Consider the following 20,649-nt stretch of genomic DNA (forward strand, 5'->3'; position numbering starts at 1 on the left):
CCAGCCACTTACACCTGTTTTCAAAGTTTCATGAGTGAAAACTTACTCCAAGCTAACTTAGAATGGAGTAAGTGAAGATTTTTGTACGCTTGAAAAAACCTTGTCTACACTTTAGAAAATCAGGTGTAGGTTACAAATTAGGCATAGGGAATGAGGTGGTGGGGGGGGGGGGGGGGGGGAAGGGAAGTCATTAAATTCTACAATCAATCCTTAGTTATACTTATACAAATAAATCCAACCTGAATAAAAATTTATAAGCAAAGAAAAGATTAAATAAACCATGTTCCTCACTGTGTGAAAGTGCTTGAGGCAAGCCTTTCATGTTGGAAACAGGCAGTGGTGTGGCATCAGTGGCAGCAAGCTTCGAGCTGAGCTGCCGTGCTTGAGGCAGGCCTTCATTCTCTTCGTGGCTGGCCACGAAGCAGCACTAGACGGACCCGAAGCCATTCGGCCATGAGATAGCAGCGGCGTCAGTGGCTGGCCGGCAGCCAAAGAATCAGCAGCGGAAGGACGCGAGGCCATTCGGCCATAGGATATCAGCGGCGTCAGTGGCTGGCCGGCAGACTTCGAGCTCTGAGGGGGGATGGGGGCCATTTGGACAGGGAGGCAGCCACATCGACAGTTTTATATTCAAATTTGCAGAATGGGTGCTCCAGTCAACACCATGTATTATTGCAAAGTTGCAACACCACGTATTATTGCAAACAGTCCTTCATTTGCATGCACCAATGCAGCACCGGTTCTGCAAGTTTAGCAGTGAAAAGCTGAACTCACTGATTTCAGGTGATTTATTCAGCAGTGCTGCTAAAAGCACTCCCTCACACAAATATCAAAAAAAATTAAATTACAAGCCTTTGCAGGGGTCCAAGTAACAAATCTTCACTTTCTGCAGTATTTTTAAAAATGGCCGAGTGCCAATGTTTGTGAGAACTGCGCGTGCATGCACGCTCCAACGCACACGGTTGCCGGCACCACTAAGGCTAATTTAAATTGTATCTGCCCCCTGCTGCTTAGAAAATCGGCGCAAGTGTAAGGCTCCGCCCCCTGCTACAAAGAGCACGCCATGCCAAGCAGACATCGAGCTCCAAGGAGCTCGATAATATTGGATTTTTTTTTTAGGCGCAGTTTTCGCCGTGAAAAACAGGCGCCCAGCTCGCCACAAAACTTGGGGCCAAAGTACTGGCTTAACACTTTCAAAAAACCTTCAAAGATTGAATTTAAGACAAACTTTTATATAGCCACAAAAGTTTATTGAAACATTTTGTTCTAAACATTACAAATATTAGGAATGGTTAATTATTTCTCCCGACTCATTTTAAATTGGAAGCCGTGCCATTTTGGACAAGTGTACCATTTTAATAGTAGTGCTCTAGATCAGAGTGGTCTCTTGAAACATGCAGCTCCCCCGTTGGTGTGTTTTTGCACCAACCTATAGCTTCAATCGCATTACAGGATAACATTAAAAATCAGCATAATTCCTTCCATTCAGACTTTTGCTAAATAAATTTGGGATTAACTACGATGTTAACTAGTTACTTTTAGCCCAAATGTGCTCCTCTGTTGCCCAGCAGGGTGTGCGCCATATGCAGAGGGCACCTGGTGTCATCAAAAGCACAGCAGTCAAAATTAGCCAGATTCCATTGCTTATAGTAAAATGGTAAACAGTATAACTACATTTTGTTGTAGTTAGAGTATACTATACTTAAAACACACTGCTATTAGTCAATTCCTTTTTTGGAAACATGAGCTTTTACTAGTTGCCCACCCAGTTCTAGACTTTGACTTATTATTGTGAATAATTAAATATTCAGCAAACTTACTACAAAAGTAGCACAATTTTTGCAAGAACAGCACAACTTCCACTTGGGGAGGAAAAAAAAAAGTACGCGAGATCAAATGACTCCCCCTTGAAGGGCACCATGAATCCAACCAGCAATCTGATCTCAACCAACACTCAGGAATGTTTCAGATTTCTTTAATATTCTTCTTCTTCACCTTGATCCTCAGCACTATCTGCACCAACCTCTTCGTAATCTTTCTCCAAGGCCGCCATGTCCTCACGAGCCTCAGAGAACTCTCCTTCCTCCATCCCCTCACCCACGTACCAGTGCACAAAGGCGCGCTTGGCGTACATCAGATCAAACTTGTGATCAAGGCGAGCCCAGGCCTCGGCAATGGCCGTGGTGTTGCTCAACATGCACACTGCGCGCTGCACCTTGGCCAGGTCCCCGCCAGGCACCACAGTGGGAGGCTGGTAGTTGATGCCAACCTTGAAGCCAGTTGGGCACCAGTCCACAAACTGGATGGTGCGTTTGGTCTTGATTGTGGCAATAGCAGCATTGACATCTTTTGGCACCACATCACCTCGATAGAGCAGACAGCAAGCCATGTACTTGCCATGGCGAGGGTCACACTTGACCATCTGGTTTGCTGGCTCAAAGCAAGAATTGGTGATCTCAGCTACAGACAGTTGCTCATGGTAAGCCTTCTCAGATGAGGTTACAGGAGCATAGGTAGCCAGAGGGAAGTGGATACGTGGGTATGGAACCAAATTGGTCTGGAACTCTGTCAGATCAACATTTAAGGCACCGTCAAAGCGAAGGGATACTGTGATAGAGGACACAATCTGACCAATCAGTCGGTTCAAATTGGTGTAGGTAGGGCGCTCAATGTCCAGGTTTCTGCGACAGATATCATAGATGGCTTCATTGTCTACCATGAAGGCACAGTCCGAGTGCTCGAGGGTGGTGTGGGTGGTCAGGATGGAGTTGTAGGGTTCGACTACAGCCGTGGAGATCTGAGGAGCCGGGTAGATGGCAAATTCAAGTTTGGACTTCTTGCCGTAGTCGACGGAGAGACGTTCCATCAGCAGGGATGTGAAACCTGAGCCAGTGCCTCCGCCAAAGCTGTGGAAAATGAGGAAACCCTGGAGTCCTGTGCACTGGTCTGACTGGAGGCAGGGAAGAAATAAAAAGGAACAGATTATAACAGGAAGTAACACACAAAAGGAAGAAAATCTCCAACTATGACTCACCGAGTCTTGGAATCATTCTTGCTACTCTACTGAACCCATTTAAGGAATTGAATGTAATATCTCCACGTTTGCAGATGACACTAAATTGGGTGGCAGTGTAAGCTGTGAGGAGGATGCTAAAGGCTACAGGGTGACTTGAATGGGTTAGGTGAGTGGGCAAATGCATTGCAGATGCAGTATAATGTGGATAAATGTGAGGTTATCCACTTTGGTGGCAGGAACAGGAAGGCAGAGTATTATCTGAATGTTGATAGATTGGGAAAGGGGGAGGTGCGGCAGGACCTGGGCATCATGGTGCACCAGTCATTGAAGGTTGGCATGCAGGTACGGCAGGCAGTGGGGGGGAAAGTGGCATGTTGGCTTTCGTAGCGAGAAAATTTGGGTATGGGAGCAGGGGGGGGTCTTGCTGCGGTTGTGCAGGGTCTTGGTGGGGCCGTGCCTTGGGTGTTGTGTGCAGTTTTGGTCTCCTGATCAGAGGAGGGACGTTCTTGCTATTGGAGGAGTGCGGCGGAGGTTCGCCGGACTGATGTCCGGGATGGCAGGACTGATGTTTGAGGAGGGACTGGATCGACTGGGCTTGTAGAGTGGGAGGGGATCTCAGAAACATGTAGGATTCTGACGGGATTGGGCGGGTTGGATGCAGGAAGAATGTTCCCGATATTGGGGAAGTCCGGGGCCAGGGGTTGCAGTCTTAGGATAAGTGGTAAGCTATTTAGAACCGAGATGGGGAGAAACTTCTTCGCTCAGAGTTGTGGACTTGTGGAATTCTCTACCACAGAAAGTTGTTGAGGCCAATTCGTTAGATATATTCAAAAGGGAGTTAGATGTGGCCCTTATGGCTAAAGGGATCAAGGGGTATGGAGAGAAAGCAGAAAGGGGTACTCAAGGAATGATTAGCCATGATCATATTGAATGGTGGTGCAGGCTCAAAGGGCCCAATGGCCTACTCCTGCACCTATTTTCTATGCCCTTTGCATGCAACAAAATTACCAATATTTCAAATATGACCATACCAATAATCTAGATAAAATATTACTAGATGTTCTAGCAAATGACCAATAATCACAACCCAATTCCTTATCCACCAGTGTTGTGATTTACACTATACATCTGCCCTTTTGCACATTTATGACCAATCAATCCAGCCACCTGCCCAATTGGTCCAGAATGCTCTGAATGCCATCAGCATCGCATGGTCATCATCCTGTGCCTCTGAGGCGCCATCAGCAAGTACAACACTATGGGCCCCAAGTTTCCACATGATTTTTAGGAGCAACTGGTGGAGAACAGACTATCTTAGAAATCACAATTCTCCACATTTTTTTTTTCTGCAGTTCTAGTCAGTTCTACTTTGGAACAGAATTTTTTTCTTCAAAAAGGGGGCGCGTCCGGCCACTGACGCCTGATTTGAAAGTTTCCACAGTGAAAACGTACTCCAAATTAAAGCAGAATGGAGCAAGTGAAGATTTTTGTAGAACTGAAAAAACCTGTTCTACACATTAAAAAAATCAGGCGCAGGTTACAAATTAAGCGTCCAGAACGAGGTGGGGGAAAGGGAAGTCATTAAATTCTATAATAAATCCTTATTTATACTTCTACAAATAAATCCAACTTGAATAAACATTTATAAGAAAAGATTAAATAAACCATCTTCCTACCTGTGTGAAAGTGCTTCAGGCAGGCCTTTCTCCCGCCCCCAGCAACAGATTTACAGGTAGGTGGCGTTGGGTCGGGGAAAGGGAGAGAGAGAGAGAGAGAGAGAGAGAGAGAGAGAGAGAGAGAGAGAGAGAGAGAGAGAGAGAGAGAGAGAGAGAGAGAGAGAGCGGGGAGAGGGAACAGGAGCGCGGTCAGGTCGGGAACAGGAGCGCGGGTTGGGTCAGGTCCAGTCGGGGGGGGGGGGGAAGAGGGCGGAGCGGGAACAGGAGCGCGGGGGGAGCGGGTGTCGGGTCTGGTCCGGTCGGGGGACAGCAGGAGCTGGCCGTGGGAGGAGCCTTATTCATGCAGCCCCAGTGAGGCCATTCGGCTAGGGGCTGCGTGCTTCGGGCCCCTCCCACACAGTTCGGCGCCTGGAGCTACTGCACTTGCGTGCCCACTGTAGCGCGCATATGCAGAGGTCCCGGCACTGTTTTCAGCGCAGGGACCTGGCTCTGCCCCCCCACAGCTCGTGCTGGCTGCGCCTAGGGCCAGAGGACCTGCAGGGAGGTGGAGAATACCGAGGATTTTTTTAGGCGCACTTTGTGGCGCGAAAAACGGGCGTCCAGGTCGGGACTGCGCCGTTCTAGGCGCGCGAGGAAACTTGGGCCCAATGAAATAACTTTCTCCGGATCATTTAGGAACAGAATGCTCAGTAGACAACAGAATGGATCACTAGAATTTTACCCTGACAATTTGGGTTAATGCACACTAATGTGCCTTAATTGATCGACTTAAAAAAAAACACATTTTCTGCAAATGTCAATTATTGTGGATCTTAGATCAAATGTGTGTGAAAACCCCCCTTTTCCTGTGCATTACCAGGTGCCAATTCAATGATCTACATCTTCAAACCACCCCACGCAGGGATACCTTAAGAGCTGTGGATTGATGAGTACCAGCAGCTAGGTTTCGGAAACTATAAGGCGACATTTCACTTGTGATTCATTCATCAAGGAGATGTGATCTTTTAGCTATCCACTCCTTGGTCAGGATTGATACACAGGTTCTCATGTGAAGGGAAATCTCTGAAGCCACCATCGCAGCCAAATGCACCATCACATCCTCGAATACAAATATATGAAAATAGATCATGTGAGCAATGTGGTGATTGGAGGTAAACACTGAATATATCATTGTTTAAACTAGTGCACAAATTACAGCTAAGTTTCCCCCTTGGTTAACAGATCGTAATGCAAGAATCTTACTAGTTTACGAAGTTTGTCAAGAACCAGGTCGATCAGCTCCTTGCCGATGGTGTAGTGCCCACGGGCATAGTTGTTTGCCGCATCTTCCTTCCCAGTGATGAGCTGCTCAGGGTGGAACAGCTGCCGATAGGTACCACCGCGGACCTCATCTGCAATGCAGAATAGCAGCAATTTTTTCCTTCCCCCATGTACATATAATATATATACACACACACAATAAATTGCTGAAATATTCTTTTGTGCCAATCGGTTGAACAAACAGAACAAATGCACTCTCACTGGACTTACCTATCACAGTGGGTTCCAAATCAACAAAGACAGCCCGGGGGACATGCTTCCCTGCTCCAGTCTCACTGAAGAAAGTGTTGAAGGAGTCATCTCCACCTCCAATGGTCTTGTCACTGGGCATCTGTCCATCGGGCTGGATACCGTGTTCCAGACAGTACAGCTCCCAGCAGGCATTGCCCATCTGGACTCCGGCCTGGCCAACATGGATGGAGATACATTCACGCTGTGGGACAAAAATAGCTAAATGAACTTGTGTGTTTTGTGCTTAACTATCAGTGGTGACAGTACAGCAAGTCATCATGTTGGTTCCACATTGAGGCATTTATATACAGACAAGCCTCCAGACTAGATAATTAAATTCTAGTACAAAAAACAAAGTATTGCAGATGCTGGAAATCTGAAGTGAAAACAGAAAATGCTGGACAAAGGTCATCGACCTGAAACAACTCTTCACAGATGCTGCCAGACTTGCTGATTAAATGGGAAATTAGGGAAAAACTGTTCTTTCCACTGGTAGGAGGGTCAGTACCCAGAGGGCACAGATTTCAGAAAGTTGGCAAAGAATCAGGAGCAAGATGACCAAAAAATGAGTGGTTATGATTAAGAATGTTCTGTCTGAAAGGGCAGTGGAAGCAGATTCAATAGCAACTTTCAAAAGGAACTGGATAAATACTCAAAGCAAAATGTTTTTACAGGACAGGAAAAGAGGAATGGGCCTAATTTGATAGCTCTTTCAAAGAGCTGGCACAGGCACAATAGGCCAAATGGCTTCCTTCTGTGCTGCAAGATTCTACAGTTCTGAATTGGAGGGTGCACTTGTGGCAGAATACAAAATATATCTGCACTATTTAATTAGCGACTGAATCAGGAACATTACAAGACTGCGCCAACATCATGGATCTTGACAATCAAATATAGCCAGAAAACTGGCCAATCTGCTCCAGTGCCTCCATACGAGCCACCCAGTCAAATCCCACCTCCACATCCTTTAATACTCTTAAAAGCAACTGCCCAATACCCTATTTAAAAAAGTTAACAGGCTATGAGAATTCCACATTCTGACCACTGTGGATAAAGAATTATTTTCTCCTCAAATACTTAAGTTCTTTTGTGATTATAAAGATAAGAAAGTTTTATCCTCTCATTGTCTCACTGCGTACTGCATCATATCCATTCTTAACCTTGAAGAGCTAAATCAGGTTACCCCTTAACCTTTCCAGCTCTAGTGAAAAAGCTCAACTTCTCCACATTCACTGGTCTGCAACCCCCAAATCGCTGGTTAACATCCTAGCAAAGCCATCACACTTTTTCCACATTTTCCTTTTGGGATGCACAAAACTGCATACAATACTTAAAACTAATTGAACGATCACATATGAGCTTATTGATCTACATTGGCTTCAGTTCCCTCAACACCCCACATTTAAAAATCATCCTGGTGTTTAAACACCCCCCCCCCCCATCTCTGCAATCCTCAATGCTTAGATTCTGACTTGTACATCCCACCTTCCCTCACCCCACCATTGGCAGCTGTATAGGCACCACACTAGAATTACCTTTAAACCTCCCTTTCCTCCTTTAAAATGATTCTTAAAACCTCAATGCCCCTCCCAATATCATCTTTAGCTCTGTTAATTTTATTTATACTTCTGCAAAACACCAAGATGCATTAAAGACAATATATAAATGACAGTGGAACACATTGGAAGGGCTATAATTTCACTATTTAAAAAATTCTCTTAATATGCTTAACAGTAAAAAATGCAACATTCTCTTGTCTGCAGCACTGAAACAGAATAACTTAAGTCTGCTGCCTCTGTACACCACTGCTTACATCGGATCAGAACAGAACTGCATGCAGCAAACAGCAGCTGAATCCTGTTAGAGAAGTAGGATGGCAAAGAAATATGTCCTAATAAGGCTCACCATTACACACAATAGATAGAAATGGCCATTTAGGCAGGAACAATGAACATAATCAAAAACATAGACATGATTTTAAACTTGGAATTTGCTGATACACGAACTGCGTCTGCATAGATTTCACGGAGTACAGAAATAAGCAGAGCTGCCAAATTCCACACAGATTACGCATCGAGCAAACAGATTCCGCCCCTTCCCCCAACCACATCCTGACCGATGAAAGTATTGAAATGCTCAACTGTTCTCCAATTTTAATATAAAAATGAAAGTTAATTGTTTCCCTTTAAATTTAGTAAATAATTGAAAATTATACAAGACTGCATTCTCAAGCACAAACATTTCTGCTCAACAAAAAAAAGGGGCCTAGCATAGCTGTACAACACTCATTGTTCCAAAAACCATAGCCTTTAACAGTACATTAAGCAATTAAATCTTAATCCTCACCATTGCAATACACTTCTCACACAATCTTCAGGAATCAGCAAAGATTTTGTGCAAAATGGAGGTTTATGTCCTAGAGATTGCACCGACACAGAACAATGACCAAGCAAACTAGTCGGAGATTGTTGGCAGGAGCAGAAGAGGGCGTGGTTTAGCACATCAGACCAGACCTCCCCAAGAGATCCCCACACTACCAATTGGATCAGTAATTAGAACAATGCTCCAGTAGAAAACTGCCAGGCAAATATTCAGCTAGCACACTAAAATCCCATAATATATAAAAAAGGTATTAGGTTTATATTAAATGTAGTCTATTTTGTTATCTGAATGATATGCATCTCAGGTCTGTGCTCCCTTCTTAACAGTTGATTCAAACTAGTCCCTGGATGGGAGCACATTGAGCAGTCTGGGCAACTCACCCCTACTGTGGGGCAATGCAGATTACTCTAAATGCCCTACAAAGACAGTGGTAACAATGTATAAAAATCTATTGCTCCTTGATGGACTAGTAATTAAAAGGCACCATCCCATGCAAGAATTTCACCACTCCTCCCCTCTCTCCCCACCCCCTCCCCCATGACAAATGGAACTGTTAGAAGATAGGACAATAGGTGTAAAAAACCACTACACTCCAGATGCCATACACTGCTCTTCTAAAGTGCTGCAATGCTGCAGAATCTTAAATCAGAGGCTGTTTTGATGGTATTTTATCAATAATCACATTAAGCATGAGGAATACAGAAATCTGGTACATGTCATAATTAATAACCACATTAAAGGTAAGGATCACAAATCTGGAAGTAATTACAAGGAAGCACATATTGAGGGGGTTTAGATACAATTTAAAAAAAAAGGTACAAGGGGACATTTTAATCCCAGCTGCCCACTAGAAACCAGTGGAGCATCTACTCACTCAGATTTCAATCTCAATTTTCCCCTCAGCCTTCAATGCTCTTCCTCCATATAAACCCCAAACATACCAGTGACCACCAATATTCCTGACAATTTTTTGTGTGCACAGCCTCTTTAAATTACAGCATGTGTTGGACCTCCAGATTGCTGCAAGGCAGCACAGCTTTAAGGGAACATTTGTCAGTCACCCCATACTCATGACCTCTATTCCCATCATCTCAATTACAGGCATGGCCATCTCCGAACACTTCCTCAAAGCCCTTACCACCCATGTATTCAGAGCCCCTTCCAACCACTGACCTTTGATACCCTGGTCCCCAGAAAAACCCTTTCCCATCCTGGGATGGCCCCCACACCCTCCTCATGTAGAATGGGACATAACACTTGAGCGCACCAGGCATACAACTAGTTTAGCCATCCATCACAAGATTTGGCTGGACCACATCAAGCACTGAACTAGGAGCCATCAATAAATCCTAAGATTGGGAGAAATTGCCTTACCCAGAGTGGTTAGAATGTGGAACTTGCTACAAGGAGTAATCAAATCAAATAGCATAGAAACATTAAAGGGATGCTCAATAAACACATGAGAGAAAGGAATAGAAGGATATGAAAGGGTTGGAAGAGGGGTGAGAGGCTTGTGTGGTGCAGACATTAGTATGGACCTGTGGGCCAAATGGCCTGTTTCTGTGCTGTACATCATCACTGTTCCTCTGCCAAAAACTCACTCCAGGATCATTCTATAAAGCTTCATCTCCACCCTCCCCACTGCCCCCTCCACCCAAACAGGTGCAAGGAGCTTCTGTAACCAAGGTTGACATGTTTTGTTCACCGTCATTCTCATTTCTTCCCCCCCAAGCCAAGTTCCCCCCCAAATGTTCTCTAACCCTTTCTCCAGCTGATCCACCCATCATGCCCTGAGCTTGTTAAGTGTCCATTCAATCAACCTCCTGTTCCTTAGCCCTACTCACCACCCAACTGGCTCCTATGCAATTGTAAATGGTTCCCTCTCCTTGTGCAATGTCCCCATCCCTTTCAAAATCAATCATCATTCTACTCAATCCCCCTGTACTTGCAAAGCACTGCCCCATCTCCAATCTCCTTCAGTTCTTTTTTCATTGAAAATAGATTTGAGGCATAAACTCAATGCTTCAATCTTTACAAAACAGGAATCCAGCCCACCACAAGACCAAAAATGACATCTGCAATGGTGATGGGACTTTAGACTTCTGCAGTCTATGGTCAGTCACATCCCCTATTGTCCAGCTCAGCAGAACTGTCCTTGCTTGGTCCAATAGCACTATTCAAATCCTAGCCACAGCTGCTCCAGCAATTGCATCATAGTACCCCAAGGATCTACTGTTGCTGCTCCACTACCACCCCACCCCCTCCCCCAACCTAGTTCCTGGATGGTCTGCCATTTTGACCAATTAAATATCAAAGACTGATGCCATCCTCTTGGACCCTTGCCACAAACTCTGCACCGTTCTTGCTACTGATCCCAGCCCCCTTCCCGGCCACCATCTCCTGTTGAACCAGATGGTTTGCAACCTTGGGCTGTATCCGACCAAGTATCCTCTCCACCACAAAGCCCACCTCCAACATCGCCCCTGTCCACCCTGCCTCAGCCCATCTGCTGACAAAATCCTCATCCATGTCACTGTCTCTTCCAGACTAGACTTCAATATTTTCCTGGCTAGCCTCTCAAACACTGTTTTGAAACTTCTGCTATCCCACACCAAATCTTGTTTACCCATCACCTCTGCCCACGCTGATCACTCAACTCAACCCACTGCAAATACCTCAATTTTAAATGCTGTTTAAAAATCATTTCCATGGCCTTGTATCTCCCCACTGAAAACCTTCTCCAGCCCTATAACTCACCGTGAACTCTATTTCTCCAACTTTTGGTTCATTCATCTTTCACCCCATTGGCAGTTGCCTTTGGCCAATAAGGCCCCAAACCCTGGAATAAATTCACTACACCACTTCATCTTTACCCCCAAATTTAATTTGAAGATTAAATTGCTAATTTTTTTTGGAGAAAATAATTAGAGGCAGCAGCAATATTTCATAAAAAATAGTGTTCAACAAATAAACAATCAGCAGGTCACGAGCCGCTGTAGAGACAAACAGTTAAGGAAACAAAAGGCAAAGGTCAGAGATAGGAGTGAAGTGATAGTCCAAGTAAAAGAGGGTTTTAAGGGAAAAATAAAGAGAAAGATGGGTCCATAGGATAATGCTTGACAAACAGCATTTTAAAAAAAAATGGTAGATGGGGAAAATGCAGAGGGTGCAGTATATACAGACTTTCAGAAAGCCTTTGACAAAGTAAAACAATTTGGAAAAGATTAAAAAGGCATGGAATTCAGAAAAGAGCAGCAAATTGCATTAGAAATTGTTACAAAAATGGGGAAATGGAGAACAGGATTTAAATGCAGTTTCTCAGTAGGTTAAAAATAGGTAGCCCAGTGTTCTGGACTATTTCGGTTACTGCGTACAATGATTTTGTTATAGGGCTAGAGAGGGATATCCAAATCCACAGACTGTACTAAAATAGGAGGCACAGTAAATAATTCTAGGGGCCCAAAGGAAGCCAAAAGTTGCGTTGGGAGGTTTCCCGCGGACGCAAGCCCTGACCACCGAATGTGATGTGCACCTACCTGCAGTCCCGGTGTACACGGAGAATTCCGCTTTGAACCGGCAGAGTCCTGGGCAGCACATGACGTCACGCTGCCCAGAAACACTGCGCGTGCGAAGCCTGTGGCTTAATTCAGAAAACAAAATCGCCCACAAGACCGTTCCTAAAAAAAACTCCAGTCTTTTTGTACGGAGCTGCCATTACTATGAATGGGAATACCCCCAAAACAAAAAATACTAAATTAAAAATACTCATTTCAGATTAATAGAAATTTAATTAAATGTTTTAGGAAAAAAATTAAGCAGGCCTTACGCTTGTCTTTACCAGGTGCAAGTTTTAAGGACATTTACTGGGCAGGGGTTTCTCCACCAGCAGAGGCCCTTTTACTTTTGCATTCATAAGATCGGTTAATAGAAATTGACAGATTGCAAGTGCCAGGTTTAGGCACATGTACAGAGGCCACACTTTGCAGCCAGATATTGGCAAGATGTGGAATGGGGGGAATAATAGCCAGTAAATTTGAAGTGGGAGAGCAGAGATATTTGAGGTTCAGATCCACGAGATCTGAAAAGCAAATCTCATTTGGATAAAATCTATAAAAAAAGCTAACGAAACATGGTTTTATGGCAAGAGTTATAGAATACAAGTCGATTGCAATGGTGAATCGATTATAAACCTTAATAAGATTATAGTTGGATTAGTGTACACAGTTTGGGGGTCCAAGAAGGATGCTGGGCAATAGAGCAGGTACAGTGCAGATTCACCAGGCTGCTGCCTGGTACAAGGAAATAGAAAAAGGCGTCAAAAAAATGGAGGTTGTTTACAAAAAGTGAAATGATGGGTGATAAAATTATGATGGGATAGGACAGAAGTAAATCAAAATAGAGCATTGCCAATGGCGCAAGGGGTCTAGAACAAAGACATGGATGAAAGATTAAATACAAGATGTAGAATAGCAAGCAGATTTTTTAAAACACGAGGATTGTAAGGCTGTGAATGCACAACTTGAGTTAGTGACTTAAACATGACCAAGTCATACTTTTAAGAATGGGTTAGATAGGTAGTGGGAAAGAGGGGATAAAGGGAAAGGGCAGGAATATGGGCCTAATATTGCTTGTGTGAAAGATGAATAGCAACAAAGATTGGTTGAGCCAAAGGGCCTGTTTCTATGTTGTAATTTGTCTTTGCAATAATAGTGTTCCTAGACCACAGGACACTATCCTACTCCCACAATTACCCCTCGTCTCATGCACCCCCCCCAGAATTACCCCTTGTCTGCTCCCCCACAAATTACACCTCGCCCGTGCCCCCCCCCACAATTACACCTAGTTCAACACTCCCCACCACAAGCTATAGCACACTACCTAATTCCAAACCCAAGGCTCAGCTTTCTCCCAATTCTTTTCAGCCCAGCCCCACGTGTCAGTTGCCCATTTTCAGCACTTCGAGGCCCACCTCGCCCCAAACCCAAAAGACGTGGCCTCTTAATTTCAGAATTAAAAAACCACAACAAAAGCTGAAGCAGGCTTTGTAAAATGAGTTATGCCTGACTTAAAGGTATAGCTGCCAAACAGAATTATTTAATTATTTGTCACAGCTGGCATTGAGCATATGGCTGTATACTGCCATCAATAATGTCTTGAATTTGAGAATACAGGCAGACTAAGCAGAGAACAGGAGAAAGAAATCAGAGATAAAAGCAGGTCACAGCAAGCAAGACAAACACCAGGGCGTGAGTGAGAACAAGCTAAACAGAGTGAATGACAAGAGTGGTAGATAGTGATAAGTGAATTAGAACACATCTTGTGACAGCAAGTCAGAGACACCTAGCACACTTAATCATGCACCTTGATATGCATTTTTATCCTATTAGATAGAAAGCTTATTTGCAACTCCCTGATGGTTTGAAGAAGGAAAACCAGTCTTGCAGCAGCCGTGGACTGTACTACCCTAAATACAGCATTTCAATTATAGGTACACTGAAATAATTTTGGTAACTTTTGAAACTTAAAAACATTTTTATTTTTATTGCAAAGCAGTTACATTCACAACCTGAAAAACATACATCATTTGCTTAGGGTGGGGCACAGGACAAGGTGTAATTATGGGGGAGCAAACAAGGGGTAATGTGTGTGCGGGGGGGGGGGTGCATGGGACAAGGATACATTCTGCACTTGTAAGAATGCCAAGTAAATGATTCTCCCCCAAAGTGGCATTATCCTATTGTATGTGGCAGAATAAGGCCATCAATTAACATGGTTTATGCTACAATTTGTTATTACAATGGTCCAGTCTCATGGGGGAGCAATCCCCACTTTGATCACACAGCCTATTGTTCTAATGTGGTTTAAATGAAAGAAAATAAAATGTCACGGCTATCGCTTTCTGAAAAAGGGAAAATGCCTTTTTAAAGATTAAAACAAAAGAAGTCAATAATTTAAGTTCTATCACTGACATCAAAATTTATTTCAGACAAAAAAAGTGGTCCACTACTGTATGCTACAATGAACCCAGCTATTGTTAATTCACAAGGAAGCACAGGCATGTAGTATCATGGAATTTTGCAGCCCTGAAGGAGACCATTCAGATCCCCATGTCTGTGCCAGCTCTAAGAGTCAGAGGTATACATCAGGAGAAAAGCAAACTACTGCAGATGCTGGAAATAAAAGCAGAAAAAAGCATTTCAATGTAATCAATTTCAGTCGAATTCTTGATGGACTAGTTTACAAAGGTTGCAATGAATGACTACTTCAAAGACTTGTTGCAGGCTTATTGCAAACATGAGGCAGCATTGGGCCAATGACCTTTCATCAGAACTGGATAATGTTGAGAGATTAACAGATTTTAAGCAATTAGAGCCAGACAAAATAAAGAGGTGGAGAGAAGGAAAGAACAAAGGGGAAGGTCTGTGATAGTTAGGAGGGATTCAATGACAAAAGGGCCGATGGTGCAAGGGAAAAGGAGGCGGAAAAGTAAAGGAACAAGAGATGGGTAGAGGGGAGGTGTAAATGACAACAAATAGCAGAAGGCAAAGGAAGCATGAGGAATCTGGCAAATAAAAGGTTCCTGTGGCCTGTGAATGTTGCAGAAAAAGTTGGATTGACTTTAGGGGTGCAGACAACCCCAGCAGCCATGCAACGATAGGAAGCCCCACCCCATACCTCCTTCACTTCCAGTGGCTCTGGTGCAGCCACCCTTCTTTACCAGCACCTGCTGTCCAAGAGAAAACAGGAGCAATGGTTAAGATCTAACATTGTTAAACTCAATGTTACGGTCAAATGGCAGTTAACGTGCCCAACAGAAAGATGAGGTGTTCCTCGTGTTTGCAATCAGTATAACGGGAACAGTATAGGAGGCCAAGGACAGGAGTGGAGAGTCAGAGGGGGCTCGATCAGATAAGTCATGATCTTATTGAATGGCAGAGCAGGCTAGAGGGGCCAAGTGACCGACTCCTGCTCCTATTTCATATGATTTGAGAAAGATGGAGAATTACAGGGTCATGCTTGTGGACTGAACTGAAGTGTTCAGCAAACGATCAACTAATCAGCACTTAGTCCCCCCTATGCAAGAGGTGACCACAAATTAGAGATACATGTAAATCACTGTTTGGGGCCCAGGACAGTGGGAAGGGAGGAGGTGAAAGGGCAGGAATTGCTTCTTGTGTGTTTGTATGGGAAGGAGGCTGGAGGAGAGCAGGTGTCAGGAGAAACAGAAGGGAAATGAGACTTTCACCACATCATATTTTTTCAGTTATCAGGTATTTAGCCACTTCCTTTTTAAAAAGCTATTGTGAATTGTGCTTCCACTGGTTCTATACAAATGTACCAGCCGTCAAGATTTTGAATTTCCTGTAAACCACTCACTTCACTGATTCTCAAAACTTAATCCTCTCATCAACTGTCAGATTGACACAGGAACTACAAATCATAAAAAGCCAACCCTTCTTTCCAGATGCTGTCAGACCTGCTGTCTGTTGAGATTACAAATTGTGCTTTCATTTTAATTTCAATTTTTTAAAAAACTACTATTATGCTGACTTGCTGTCTTTCATTATAGTTGGGAAGCTTAGTAACATGGGCACACAACAAATGTCTATCTGGGCCCCAATAAGGTGGCACCAGATAGGTGCCCAATGCCACTAGCAGAATAAAAACATATCCACTAACATGCTTCCCACCACTAACAGTTGGCCTAATGGAACAAAATGTTCCCGTTAAAAAATATCTTCAGCTATGGCACAGGCACAAGGGGCCGAATGGCCACATCAGTCTATGATGTTGACTGGTACCACACTTTAGGAAGGATGTAAAGGCCTACGGGAGGTTTACCAGGGTGATACCAAGGATGAGTTCTGAGAATGGAAAAGCTGGCATTGTTCTCCTCAGCCAATAGAGGTAGTCAAAATTATGAGGTGTCTTGATAAGAGCACAAAGTGTTCCCACTGACACAGGACAAGTCAGACCTGTTCCCATTGGCAGATGGGTCAAGAACCAGGACAGATTTGTTGATTGTTAAATAATTCTTGCCTGTAGCCACAGAAGTGGTTAAGATCTGGAATACATTACCTGAAAGGGTGATGGAGGCAGACTCAATTTTATCTTCAAAAAGGGAGTTGGCCAAGTATCCAAAGGGAAAATATATAGGGCAGGGAAAAGACTGAGAGTTGGCACAGGCTCAACAGGTCAAATAGCCTCCTGCCATGCTGTAACCTGTCAGTAACCAGAGATCACAGATTTAAAATAATTGACTAAATGACAAATGCCCTCACAAAGGGCTGTTGAGATCCAAAATGCAGTACCTGAATTCTTAAAAGTACTTGGAGAACTCATTTGCAGAGTCTTATTTCCAGGGAAAGGAGAGTGGCCATTTAGGACTGAGGAGAAATTACTCAGGGTTGTGAATCTTTGGAATTCTCTACCCTAGAGGTCTGTGAATGCTCATTGAGTACAAGGTTGGGATCAATAGATTTTTGGGCACAAAGGGATCGGCCGGGAAAGGTAGTATTGAGGTCAAAGATCAGCCATAATCTTATTGAATGGCAGAATGGGCTACACTTAATACATTCAAGCTTTCCAGCATAGCTGAGGACACACATCACCTCATTCCTTTCTATAGTCACTCATGGTACGTGGGAGTCATTGGCAAGGCCAGCATTTACTGCCCATCCTTAATTGCCCTCGAGGTGGTGGCGAACCACCATCTTGAATCGCACATTGCCATGGATCCAGTCACATATTGGACCAGACCAGGAAAGGACGTTAAGTGAACCAGTTGGGGTTTTATAAAGAAAACACAGTAATTTCAGTCACCATTAATGATAGCCTTGGTTAATCCTCACCAGTGGAACTAGACCTAGCTGTGTCGAGCCAGTGTGGTAGTTGGCGTACAACGGCCATGCCACGCCTTAAAAAAAACCCACACAGGCACCTCCCACCCTTCATTATGCAGTTCGGGACCCAGAATGTTGGGTCCCTCATTGAGGACACCCGTGAACTCACCCCTTTTTAGTGTGGGAGCAAATCACCCTCGACATGTGGGACCACCCAAGAGGGAATGATAGCAGCTGCAGAGTTTAATTTATATATAATTTAAACTGAAATTTAAATTCCCCAGCTGCCGTGGTGGCTTTCCTTCGTGTCCGTCAGTCACTGAGTGAGTGACCGCACCTCCCCTCCCTTGCAGTGCAGATCAGCACGTGACAAGTGGGGGGGGTTTACCCGCAGGATGACTCGCGCGTGCGCAACCCCGGCGCCGGTTCGACTGGTCTCTCCGCAGAGGGCGGGAGGAGGTGACGCATGCGCGCCTGAGAACGCCCCCCCCCACCACACACAACCCAATCTCTCGCTCGGGGAGTGAGGGGGCTCAGCCACCGCACATGCGCAAAGGCATGCCCGCCAGCCTCTTCGCATAATCGCCTCACCAAAGGGGGACGTGCCGCCATTTTAAGTGCCTGCAGTTAATGGGAGGGGGGAAAAAAAAAGTACGCGACTATCCCCCCTCCCCCCCCCAATTTTTAAAATCGACGTCGCTGCCGAGAGAGAGAGCGAGAATAAGAAAGAAAGAAAAAAAAAGAGAGAGAAAGAAAGAAAAAGAAAGGAGAAAAGAGAGAAAGAAAAAAAAAGGAGTTTCCGAGTTGCCCCTCACGCCCCCGTCGAGGCCCAACGCATCGTTCCGCGGGTAAGCCACGAAATAAAAAGGCGGGAGTGCGCGGCGGGCGAGAAGGAGGGAGATTGGCAAGGCCCCGAGCGCGGGAGGCCGTTACTCGGAGAGGAAAAAAAAAAGGTGCGGCACAAATTTTTTTTATTTTAAATTTCCTCATCAAACCGATGCTGAAGCCGCTTGTTTTTTTTCCCCCCACCAAACTAAAAAAAAGCTGACAGGAATAGAGAGAGAGAGAGAGAGGGTGGGGGGGAAAAGAAAGAATAACACGATACAGGGAGACACATACCATTCTCGTCTTCAACTGGCGCGCTTTGCTCGGAAATGCTCGAGAGCGCTTTGCGACCTTAAATACGCATGCGTAGCTACGCCCCGGGTCCGCCACTACGCATGCGTATGGGGTTGGGGCGGGGGGGGGGGGGGCTCCCGCACGTACGTACGTACGGGGCGAGCGCCGCCACCGCGGTTGACGTCGCTGCGTCACGGCGACTTGGCCTGGTCCCCGCAACGCGCATCTCCAGCCGCTTTTGCATCCCCTTTGTGCCAATTTGGATCAGTCAAGTCAGTGTGACTCCCGCACATGCATCTTGCAAGATGAGATTTAGTGCAGATCAACCAAGTTCAAAACCCGATAGATTTTCCAGGGGGTCGGCAACATAAAACCTTTTTTTTTTTAATTTATGACCTTCAACGTTCATATCAGCCTCCCTGATAAAATGCAACATCCCCACCGACACCTGGGAGTCCCTGACCCAAGACCGCCCTAAGTGGAGGAAGCGCATCCGGGAGGGCGCTGAGCACCTCGAGTCTCATCGCCGAGAGCGTAAGAACATAAGAATTAGGAACAGGAGGAGGCCATCTAGCCCCTCGAGCCTGCTCCGCCATTCAACAAGATCATGGCTGATCTGGCCGTGGACCCAGCTCCACTTACCCGCCCGCTCCCCTTAATTCCCTTATTGGTTAAAAATCTATCTATCTGTGACTTGAATACATTCAATGAGCTAGCCTCAACTGCTTCCTTGGGCAGAGAATTCCACAGATTCACAACCCTCTGGGAGAAGAAATTCCTTCTCAACTCGGTTTTAAATTGGCTCCCCCGTATTTTGAGGCTGTGCCTCCTAGTTCTAGTCTCCCTGACCAGTGGAAACAACCTCTCTGCCTCTATCTTGTCTATCCCTTTCATGATTTTAAATGTTTCGATAAGATCACCCCTATCCTTCATAACTCCAACAAGTAAAGACCCAGTCTACTCAATCTATCATCATAAGGTAACCCCCTCATCTCCGGAATCAGCCTAGTGAATCGTCTCTGAACCCCTTCCAAAGCTAGTATATCCTTCCTTAAGTAAGGTGACCAAAACTGCACGCAGTACTCCAGGTGCGGCCTCACCAATACCCTGTACAGTTGCAGCAGGACCTCCCTGCTTTTGTACTCCATCCCTCTTGCAATGAAGGCCAACATTCCATTCGCCTTCCTGATTACCTGCTGCACCTGCAAACTAACTTTTTTTTGGGATTCATGCACAAGGAAGGCAGCGGGCGGTCGAGGGGGTCGTTCAACCTGACTGCCTGCCTCTCTTCCGCGCGTACATCCGCGCCAGGGTGTCCTTGGAGATGGAGCACGCGGTGTCCACCGGTACGCTCGCGGCCTTCCGCGAGAGGTGGGCACCGGAGGGACTGGAGTGCATCGTCACGCCCGGCAACCAAATTTTAATTTGATTTTATGTTTTAAAGTTTAATTTGTTTTAATTGCCGGTGTTTTTTAGTGTCCCCATCCCCTTTTATAGGGGGCACTTAGGAAAATAATATTATTTTAGTGCCCAAAAAAAAAGAAGAAAAAAAAATGAAAAATGGGCGTTGTAAATGTTTGGTGCGTCCCCCAGATCGGGGGGTCACGGTTTAATGTTTTTGTTTACTCCAAAAGAGTTTCATGCACAAGGACCCCAGGTCCCTCTGCATCGCAGCATGTTGTAATTTCTCCCCATTCAAATAATATTCCCTTTTACTGTTTTTCTTCCCAAGGTGGATGACCTCACATTTTCCGACATTGTATTCCATCTGCCAAACCTTAGCCCATTCGCTTAACCTATCTAAATCTCTTTGCAGCCTCTCTGTGTCCTCTACACAACCCGCTTTCCCACTAATCTTTGTGTCATCTGCAAATTTTGTTACACTACACTCTGTCCCCTCTTCCAGGTCATTATGTATATTGTAAACAGTTGTGGTCCCAGCACCGATCACTGTGGCACACCACTAACCACCGATTTCCAACCCGAAAAGGATCCATTTATCCCGACTCTCTGCTTTCTGTTAGCCAGCCAATTCTCGATCCATGCTAATACATTTCCTCTG

At 45.0% G+C, this 20,649-nt stretch overlaps 2 protein-coding genes across 5 annotated transcripts in view; one reads left to right on the forward strand and one right to left on the reverse strand.

The window, feature by feature from the left end:
• Positions 1–1,228: 1,228 nt before the first annotated feature.
• On the reverse strand, positions 1,229–18,674 carry LOC139259668 (tubulin alpha-1D chain-like). Of its 2 annotated transcripts, none has more exons than XM_070875222.1 (4): positions 18,588–18,674; positions 6,223–6,445; positions 5,935–6,083; positions 1,229–2,950 (listed from the first exon to the last, which is right to left on the reverse strand). In XM_070875222.1, the coding sequence occupies exons 1-4, from the start codon at positions 18,588–18,590 to the stop codon at positions 1,976–1,978; spliced, it is 1,350 nt and encodes a 449-aa protein (XP_070731323.1). In that variant the 5' UTR covers positions 18,591–18,674; the 3' UTR covers positions 1,229–1,975. The 2 variants fall into 2 exon arrangements, with proteins under 2 accessions (XP_070731323.1, XP_070731324.1); XM_070875223.1 differs by lacking the exon at positions 18,588–18,674 and adding an exon at positions 8,590–8,612.
• The window catches only part of LOC139259666 (tubulin alpha chain), a 149,070-nt gene continuing 146,664 nt past the window's right edge, over positions 18,244–20,649 (forward strand). For 2 of the 3 annotated variants that reach the window (XM_070875216.1, XM_070875218.1), the window contains exon 1: positions 18,244–18,316. The gene's annotated coding sequence lies outside the window, so the exon portion shown is untranslated. The remainder of the gene's footprint in view (positions 18,317–20,649) is intronic. The other variant, XM_070875220.1, reaches the window with a different exon arrangement.

This window comes from Pristiophorus japonicus, chromosome 3, assembly GCF_044704955.1.
Source record: "Pristiophorus japonicus isolate sPriJap1 chromosome 3, sPriJap1.hap1, whole genome shotgun sequence".
Classification (NCBI taxonomy): domain Eukaryota; kingdom Metazoa; phylum Chordata; class Chondrichthyes; family Pristiophoridae; genus Pristiophorus; species Pristiophorus japonicus.